Genomic DNA, 10,230 nt, shown 5'->3' on the forward strand with positions numbered 1-10,230 from the left:
CCAGAAGGGATTAAAGACCCAAACTCTCCATTGGTGTCCTCCAATACGTGAGGAAGAAAAGCAATAAAACCTCATGGAAGAGTTGTCCCATCCTTAGATTAAACTACACATGAGGCCGGGCCATCTGGAACTTTCCTGGCCGCTCCCCTCACGAGGGGCTGCTCGGGGCTCACTCACCTCTGGCGATGGTTGCCCGCCGGGCTGGCGGCTCACTCCGTGCCTTGCCCTCCTGCCTTCCCTGCCCTGCCTGCTGCCCCGGGCCGCCTTCCAGCCGCTGCCCGTCCGCCGCCCCGAGCCCAGCGCTGCGGGCTGTGTTCCCTCCATGGCTGTGTTCCTGCCATGGCTGCTGTCCCTCCACGGCTGCTGTCCCTCCATAGCTGTGCTCCCTCCATGGCAGTGTTCCCGCCATTGCTTCCCCCTCACGGCCCGGGGCTGTGCTGCCCCCTAGCGGCGGGGCGGGTCGCGCGCCGCCACACCCCGGGCTCGCGGGCGGGGCGGGGCGGGGCGGGCGCGCGGCGGCGCTGAGGCGGCGCTGAGGGAGCCGCGAGGGCACGGCGGCGGCGGCGGCGGGGAGCGCGGAGGAGACCCAGGGGGGACAACGAACGGGATCCAGGGGAACTCCGAGGGGACGCGGAACGGGCTTCGAGGGGACTGCGAGGGGACGCGGGGACCATGGCAGACCACGAAGCGGGGTTCCCGCACAAGTGCCGGCGGCCGGCAGGTAACCGCCGCGGGGGACAGGGCAGGGGCTGTCTGTCCCCAAACGGCCCCGCAGCGGCCGCTGCTCGCGGGCTCCGGGCGCGGGGCGCCTTCGTGTCTCCGCTTTCTTGTCTCGGTTTTAGTTATTGCCTTGTTCAGTCGCGGAGGAAAGTTTGAAGATGCTTCACCAAAGTTCAGCCCGCGGGAGGAGCGAGGAGCGGTCGTGCCTCGCTTCCCGGGCAGCCTGCGCTTCCCCCAGAGCCGCCGCCGAGGGGTCACCGGGGCGACCCCAGCCCCGCTTAACGGGGATGCTGGGCTGCCAGCTCCTGATAACGGGGGATGCTGGGCTGCCAGCCCCGCTTAACGGGGGATGCTGAGCTCCCAACCCTGGATAACGGGGATTCTGGGCTCCCAGCCCGGGATAATGGGGTATGCTGGGCTGCCAGCCCTGGATAACGGGACATTCTGAGCTCCCAGCCCCGGATAACAGGGAGTGCCGAGCCCCCAGTCCCGGATAACGGGACATTCTGAGCCTGCTGCCCTGGATAACCGGGAGTGCTAAGCCCCCAGCCCTGGTTAACGGAGGATGCTGAGTCCCCAGCCCCGGATAACGGGGGATGCTGGGCCCGTTGCCCCGGCTGATGGGGGGCTGACCCCGCTGACCCTTCGGGTAACCTGGCCGCAGGTGGATTCCCGGCAGGTCCTCACACCGCCCTTGCGAACGTGTCGGAGCATCACCACGAGCTGCCCCGGTGGCGTAGCTCGGGTGCGTTTTTGGTGTGTGGCTTCCTTTCCTATGTGGTAACTCAGATGACAAAGGGGAAAACTACGCAAATAATGACAAACAGAGTCAACAGAAGTAAACCCTGGGGCACTGCACCAGCAAATGAGAACAAGGAGAATTTGGAGATTGGTTTTGACACTACTGTGGCTTTTCACCGCAGACAAATCCTCTGCAGGTGTGATTGGAGGAAGTGGTAGACGTCCTGAAGTGGGGCAATGAGTTGTAGCAAATTTTTACTTCTTGGTATCGTTATTGAAGTGGTTTTGTCCTTGCAGTTAGTAGGTGAGAGTATGACATGGGTCACATTTTGGAGATGATGCACTGAGATAGTACCACTGACAGTTTCACTCACTGGAAGCTCGAGTGTTTTCCTGTTAATTCCATTGTTCAGAAACAGGCAATGGAAAAGTCATGATTTATTTTATGCTTTTCTCATTTGCAACTGGAAAAGGAAATGTATTTGTAAGACTGCTTTGTGTACAAAGCCTTTGGCTGGGTAATTTGAGTTGTTGTATAAATAACCGTGGATCTCTTTGGGCCTCATGCCCAATGGCACATGCAGGTTCTGCTATCCTTGGAGAGGATCTGCATTTCAAGCTGTAACTATATTAGTTATTAATACCTTGCCATGGTCACTTTGATGCCAATCTTGTCTCTGCAAGCCTTTCCAGAACATGGAAACCATGCTGAGGTGGTTTCTCCTGCAGCTCTCATGTGATCACAATAAAGTATGGAGTAAATGGCATTAGACGTAGTTTTGGTTATTAGATGTCTTAATTTCCCTGTTTCCCTGAGAAGCATCTGTGAAGACATCTAGTTCTCATTGAAATAAACATTTTGTTTTCAATTAGGATAAATTTTTGGTGTTTGATAGTGATGTGCTTGTTTGGATTGTGGAGTCTTTGCAGAAGGAAATAAATCAAAATAAAGCATGTGCCACACCTCAAGCTGTAATGAGAACTTTCCCCTCCCATCTTAGCCTGCAGCACTAAGTGTATATTATAAATTCTTAATAGTGTTTGATGGTCCAAGTGATAATTTCTTGCTAAAGTAACGGTAACTGTTCCAGTCAGCCTTAAAGGCACTGAAGGCTCATTCAATTAAGTTTTTTATTTTTTTAATAGTCTTGTGTTTTAAAACCCTTGTGGTTTATTTCTTAAAGAGGTTGCTCAAGAACTTTTGCTTTTTTTTGTTGCTTGCCTTGATTTTTCCACGGCAGGCTATAAATCCAAGTTGTGGGCTTGCCTGCTTTTTAGCTCTGGAGAAAGTTCCGGTGGCATGTTTAGGGATACTGTCAGCCAGCATTTAGTGAGGGGTAAATCTGGCTCATTCCACAAATGCCAAGTATGTTTCCTGTATTTCATATAGTTTTCCACAGGACAGCATCTCTCTCCATTCTTCTGTTGTGAAAAACAACACATCATGAGTAAATAAAGCATCCATTTGCTCAGTCTTGAAATTTTACATCATCTGAAGTGTGACTTCTACATGAAATTCAGTATCTCCAGAGTAGGAATGTGATGTTTGTGAGTGCTGTGTGACCCTGGGACATCCCTGCTTGGCAGCACGCTCCTGGCAGTGCATTAGGAGTCTCAGCTGGCAGGTTAAGAAACTTCCTGTAGCTCTGTGAATACCTCCCAGTCCACATTTTGTCATAGAGAATGGCTGGCTTTAGCTGGGTAGCATTTGAAACCACCAGCTCGTTATTTGATCCCAGAGATACCTCCAGTTGGTGCCTTCTCCTGACAGAGAAATAAGGCATGAACAGTTTCTGGCCAAGAAATTCTTCATGGAGACTTTATTTCACATCCAGCTCATCTTGTACTGCATTTTTTTCAACTTCCAGCAGGTCTGAGAACTGTGATTTTTCTTAGATCTGCACCTGTGACAGCTGGAACAGAAACCAAATTCTACTACTGCTGTCCCAGAGCTGGCAGGATATGGGGTTTTTGCCTTTTACGCCTTAAGCAAGTGTTCCTCTGACTTCTCAGAAGACAAAAGAACAGGATTTCCACAGCTGCCTGTTAGTTACTCTACTAGAAAAAAATGGGGAAGAGGAAGGCGTTTGAGAATTGATACTTAAATGTTGGCATACTTCTGCATAAATGCTACTTGGACAGCATTTTGCCCTGAGCTATCTTGCACAACTTAGAGTAACTGATGAAAATCAAAGCAGAATTTGGCTTTTAATTTGACTTCTGATCAAAACCTAACGCATTTGGCCAGAGGAGTAGTGCTAAGAGCGACTTATTTCAGGGAGTATTCAACATAAATATCCAATTTAGGCACTTAAGTAGGCTCTAACTAAAAACTCTTGGTTTTAAAAATGTGAAAATTTCTGCTTTCTTTTAGATGATACTGAAACTGGCCTTGGTTTGTGTGGATGGATCCTGGTGATCACCTCACTTGTTTTCACTGTTCTTACATTTCCTATCTCAGTTTGGATGTGCATAAAGGTAAATTGTTCACTGCTAAGTTGGATTAAAACTTTAAGCAATGCAGAGTGGTTATTATTGTTCTCAGTTGGATTTACTTGTTCTAAACACTAATTAATCCAACTCTGTTCTTTCTTGAGCTACAGCAGGCAGTAGACAGCAGACCCCAGCACTTCAGTGCATTCATCTTCAAACCAAAAATAAAAGTGCTATTACAATGTTTGGTCAAAAAGATTCCTGCAATGACGTTTTTACTATGTCTGCCCAGTTGCCGTTAGTACATAAGCTTGTTTGGAGGATCAAAATAATTGGAAGAACTCATAACTACTCTTAGAGAACTGATACTTTTTTTAAGCTGATCTCTCCCTGTATATCATGTCTAAATAAGAAGCATGCAAATAGAAATCTGTAATTATGTACATAGATGTGGCTGCATGTGACACATTTGAAGACACGGTGTCATCTGGGATCACTTTGAGCTTGATGTTTGCAGTTTCCAGGCCGGAGGAATTATTTCCTCCTGGTTTGGCTGATGTGCAGCACCAGAGTTGGAGCTGGAAAAATCCCTGCTGGGTCACAAATGCTGGACTTTGTTGTGTTGTTGCCAGGATATTCCTGATGGCTGCTGCTGGTGCTTGGACTGCCCAGGTGCAATCCTGCTGAGAGTCTGAGGAATATTTCTTGTGGACTATTGTCCTGATTTTTCCTTTTGATCTTTGCTTTCTGACAACAATGTTTGGACTAAAATTCTCAAAAGCAGCCCAGTAGAGAAATGTGTGTTAAATTTGAAACTCAAGACTGTCTTAGACTGGTGTGTACATAATTTGGAATCCATGTGACTTCTGGAAACCCATGCATGACATCCAACAATGTGTTACAGATTATCAAGGAATACGAGCGAGCCATCATCTTCAGACTTGGACGCATCTTAAAAGGGGGAGCAAAGGGACCAGGTATGTCCTGGACAGCAGTTTGTTCTAATTAGTCATTAGCAAAACCATAATTGTGTAGAGACATTGCAGTAAAGTGGCAAATGGATTTCTCAAGAATTCTGTAACTTCCAGTAAGAGGATGTGTTACAACAGGAATTGGACGTGATGAGCCTCATGGGCATCTTTCAGTTCAGAGTGTTCTGATTCATACTGTGGGTAGAGAAGACAGCAAACTTAATTTTACCCAGCTTGCCTTTGTTAATGTATGATCTGCAGGCAGAATCAAAAGCACTAAATGTAAAGGGAGGAATAATGGCATCAAATGGGTTATTTGAAAAAAGTTTGACGTATCAGTTAAACCCGATTTCACCTTATTGCTGTAACAAGTTTCATCTGCTTGAATGACCCATTTTACATCTTCTTGAATGGATTTTTTGGCACAGGTTTGTTTTTTGTCCTGCCATGCACAGACAGTTTCATCAAAGTTGACATGAGAACCATCTCTTTTGATATCCCTCCTCAGGAGGTGAGTGTGCATTTGCCTTTGCATCTACTAAAGTACTTTCAGAATTTTGTGCACCTTGTTTTTCCTTCTCTCCTCCCAGTAATGGGTAACATAGTTTAAACACAGAATTCTTGTGCAGGTGCAATGTATTGTGAAGAATACATACATCCTTTAGAAATGTCATACAGTAAGAGAAGAGCACTGAAAGAAAACAGATGATGATCTGAGAATCAAATGAGATAATTGAATACTGGGATGGGAGGGGTTTGGAGCGAAGGCTGCTGGGCTCCATACAACATTCCCTAATTGCTTCTGTGAAATCTGGAAGATTTCCAGGCACAGCAGTGATCTGTCCTGTGCCAATTTATCTACATGTATAAACTGGCTTAAGTAATGGGATGAAATTGGAATATACATCAAGTTCTATTTATAGCGACTTGGAATGAGGGGTCAGCTCCCTCAGCTGGGTTTGTGTGCATGTGGCTTCTGTGCCCAGCACAGGAACATGAGAAAGGTGGCAGGTCCTAAAGAACAAAAGAATTACTTTGATTTCTAGTCTGATTTTCCTTGGACCTCCTAACTTTGTAGCAGAATGTCTCCAGAACATTAAGCCAGCTGAACTCAGTGCTGCCAACTCGATGGATAACAAAAGAATAAAAACCAACTGTCCCTCTAAAAATGAGTTGGTGAACAATTGTATCTGGATGGTTATAACTGCATCCCTCACGTATCTGGTGTATTTTGCAAGGCAGAGATGCTTCATGCAACCTGTCTCATGCATCTGTTTCCTGTCAGATTTGCTTGTGGGTTTGTTGCTCATCCTTAGTTGCAGATTGAGACAAATGGCAGCTGTCCTGATACACTCTAAAGGGTAATTGGGAGAAACCTAATCACTGGCAGGCAGAATGTGCTTGCAGCTGCTGATGTACCATTAGTGAGGCCATCAGTAATCCAGTTTTTCTTTTGACTCGATTAAATTACGCTTATGGATTTAGGTTTGTTTGTGTTCTGTAGGTAGAGGCAGAAATCCATTTTTATTTGAACAACACAATTTCTGTGCATGCTACTCATTCTTTAGCTTTTGTGTTATGAAAAGCCTGCTGAAAGAGGTAGTTTGGGAAGGGACAGAGCAGGTAAGTCTTGAAGGCTGAGTAACTCACACATCCCTCTCTCTTATCAAATAACACAACAGTAATTGTGTGACATGGAATGAGGGCAGCTCTGGCCATGGCCCTTGTTCTCTGAGCTCCCCTGTCAGTGCCACCCTTCTGTCCCAGGAGGCTGCAGTTCTGCAGTCCCCATGGCCCTGCTGGCAGGCTGCCTCACACAGTCCTGCTTACAACCTCACTGAAAGGCAGCACAGGGATCTACCTGAGTGTGGTTCCTTGCCAGAATCACTGGTTAACCCTTCCCAGGTAAAGATGTAATTCAAGGTAAATAATTTCTGCTTTTTTTCTATTTCCTGTCACTTGCATGACTTTCAGATCCCTCTGTGAATTCGAGGAAGTGAGTTAAAAATAACATTACAGCAAAGCTAATGGAATGCATTTTTCACTGGGAAGTTTCTAATCCCATATTTAGTCTCATCTTGGCTGAGCTGCACTGGGAGGTTTGTGAACACTGGGACATGTTCACATGCAGCATATGTGTATAAAGACTTGCATTTTCAAGACAGTGGAAAACCAGGACTTGGTGCAGTAAAACAAACGCGTGATTGTCATAATAATTAACCTTGTATTTACCAAATATTCTGTACTTTCCCCACTGCTTTTCAGATCCTGACCAGGGACTCGGTGACAATTAACGTGGATGGAGTGGTTTATTACAGGGTGCAGAATGCCACCCTGGCCGTGGCAAACATCACCAACGCCGACTCAGCCACCCGGCTCCTGGCACAGACCACCCTGAGGAATGTCCTGGGCACCAAAAGCCTCTCTGAGATTCTCTCTGATCGTGAGGAAATTGCACACAGCATGCAGGTATGAGCAGCTTTAGGCAATCCATCAAATGGCAGGTGAAGCAGCAATCCCATGGATAACTTAAATGTGTGGATTTATTTCACCTCGAAGCGATAAGTTGTGATTTGGAGCTGTAGGCAAAGGCCTGTCAAGATCTCTGGGGATAGTACTCTGTAAAATAAAAATGAGGGACTAAAGCACTAATGGACAGTGGGGCTTGCAAGTGGGAATGAGGGATACAGGAGAGAAGGGCTTCCCAGGATCCTTGTGTCAGTACCTGTTGAGGGTGACTGTGCCACAGAATTCCTTCAATATATTAATAAAGCTCTGGTGATTTTTGTTAGTTTGAAACAGTTATGTTCTTATAGCTATAAAATCATAATACAAATACTAAAGCCCTGAAAGTCTGAGAATTTGAAGGTAATTCATTTGGTTCATTGGTCATTCTTCAAATTTGGGCATTAATTTGAGCCAAGTGTGTGGCTTCACTTACCTGTCCTGCCTTCTGTAGGCCACCCTTGATGAGGCAACAGACGATTGGGGCATTAAGGTGGAACGTGTGGAGATCAAGGATGTGAAGTTACCTGTGCAGCTGCAGAGAGCCATGGCTGCAGAAGCAGAGGCTGTCCGGGAGGCAAGAGCCAAGGTAATGACATCAGCCTGGGGGCTGGACTTGGTTTTTCCCCAGTAAGAAATACACCATTCCCTCTCAAGCCCTTGTAAACACAAAAAAGTACATCTTGAAGGAGAAAATATTTTCAGCTATCAGTGGGGAATGCCTCTGGTTTCGAGAGGGAGTGCTGTAAGAAGCACAAAAGCTTTTGAAGGTTGATTAAATACTTGCATTGCATTCTCAAGATCTTGTGCCAGCTTTTGTCACCTGGCATTCTGGATGGGAGGAAAGCAGGCCTTGGGGCCTGGAGAGCAAACAGGGCTTGTGCCACGTGCCCAGGGCAGGTCACTTATCAGAGTGCTGGACAGTGGTTTTGGGGCTGAAATGGCCCTGTGGATTCCTTGTTCTGCCTGTGCAGGAGGAACTCAGTGTGACGCGTTTTGCCTCCCCAGGTGATCGCGGCCGAGGGGGAAATGAACGCGTCCAGGGCCCTGAAGGAAGCGTCCATGGTGATCACAGAGTCTCCTGCTGCTCTCCAGCTCCGCTACCTGCAGACCTTGACCACCATTGCTGCGGAGAAAAATTCCACCATCGTGTTCCCCCTGCCCATAAACATCCTGCAGGGCCTCCTGCATTTGAAAGATTAGGGTGGTGGAAGGTGCAAGCTCGGGGTCAGCCCATGTTTGCAGCACTGAATTCCCTGTGTAGTGTAGCTTGTGGCTGTGTTAGCAAAGTGGGTTTGCTGAGGAACCTTTTTGTTTTACTGAGTGTGTTATAGAATTTGTATGTCATTTTTGTGAACGTGGACAATCACAATATTTGAAGTTGAGAACCTCTCGGAAGGAGTACAAGCAGGTTGTGATCTTAAATAAGCTTTATCCACACTGTCCTGGATGGGACACCTCTAATCCAAAACCTCCTTTTAAAACAGTATACAAAACCAGTTGTGGTAGTGGTGATCCGACATTTGGAATTATTCCTTCTACAAAATGGGTCTGTAGCCCTGCAAGGGAAGTGGAATATTGTCCTGGGGACTCCTGAAAATCAGGCTCATGCCCTCTAAACCAGTCCCCATCCATGAGAAACAGTTGTTAGTGGCACTTTCTGTCTGTTCTGCCACCCAGGAATGGCACAAACATGCCGTAGTTATGGATACAACGTGCTTGTGGTCACTGATGGGCTGCTGTTATGGGATTGTGTCTATGTACAGTTATGCAGCTTTAAAGCACTGAAAAGGCCCTGCCTGTATCTGTTTCTCCTAAAAAGGATTTTAAAAAACCAAAGTACTGCATTTTATCCAGGTCTAAAACCTTATTTCTCTAGGAAACAAGATGTGTGTAACTAGCAGGGAGGGGTGGTGTTTAGCAGAAGATGCTGCACTGGTGCTTTACCTGTTGGTGCTGCTCTGTGCAGAGCTGGAGTGGGTGTTGTGTCAATAAGGGCTTACACTTCATCCCCAAAGCAGGTGAGCCTCAGCTCACATAACCCAAGCTGTTAAACTTTCTGTTTTGTACCTCTGTAGTAGATGTAATTACAGATTAAAATGAGAAGAATTGGAGTCTGCATGGGGGGAGGCTCTTCAAGCTGCCACCAGCACTGATGCCACCAGCATCTTTAAATTCTGGGAGGTGGCAATGAAACTGAAAAGCCACGATCAATGATGTAAGTGCCCTTCTCCCACTGGTCAGCATTAACTCCTTAAGTTGCTTTTATGCCTTTTCTGCTCCGATCAGTTCTGTATTTACAGGTGTTTTAGGCCTCATTACCTGTGCCTTGACACGCTGTGCCTTAGTCACTGGCAGGAGAAGATGCCCAAGTGCTGTTGCTTTTCTGCCTGTTTGCTGGGCAGGTTTCCTCTGCATCACCAAAGCAATATACTCTGTGTTTGTCGCTGTCATGGAAGCTGAGCTTAACTTTTGGCTGGGAGGGGGAGAATCAGTTAGCAAAGCTGGAATAATTAACATTGCTGTACTCAGGCACTTGGAGTGGGAAGCAGAGCAACTGCACAGCTCCAGGTTAATCCTTAGGGAAGACGAGTCACTCTGTAACTGCCTCTGTTGCTGCTGCAGGTGTCACCCCTGTGAATTCTTGTTGACAACACAAGATGCTTTTTGCTCTCATCCTGAATAAAAACGTTCTGTTTGCTAATGAGTGACTTTCTGAAAGCCTAAAATACTACTTATCAGGGTCTCAAATGCTTATAATTCTGAAGAGGGGAAAGCAAAGCAGTCCCAAACCCTCAAAATAATTTCTGTAACTATTTAGTAAAAAGTCCATGTGCAAAAGATGGCACAAAGAAGGTTT

The 10,230-nt window shown here is 46.6% G+C and overlaps 1 protein-coding gene across 1 annotated transcript; it reads left to right on the plus strand.

Moving 5' to 3' along the window:
* The first annotated feature begins 542 nt into the window (after window positions 1-542).
* On the plus strand, window positions 543-10,074 carry STOM (stomatin). Its single transcript, XM_085076788.1, has 7 exons — window positions 543-721; window positions 3,836-3,939; window positions 4,799-4,871; window positions 5,294-5,376; window positions 7,131-7,334; window positions 7,825-7,959; window positions 8,379-10,074. Exons 1-7 carry the CDS (start codon window positions 673-675, stop codon window positions 8,571-8,573), a joined length of 843 nt encoding a protein of 280 aa, XP_084932914.1. The 5' UTR covers window positions 543-672; the 3' UTR covers window positions 8,574-10,074.
* Window positions 10,075-10,230: the final 156 nt, after the last annotated feature.

Source organism: Lichenostomus cassidix, chromosome 17 (assembly GCF_008360975.1).
Source record: "Lichenostomus cassidix isolate B80296 chromosome 17, HeHo_3.0, whole genome shotgun sequence".
Lineage (NCBI taxonomy): Eukaryota > Metazoa > Chordata > Aves > Passeriformes > Meliphagidae > Lichenostomus > Lichenostomus cassidix.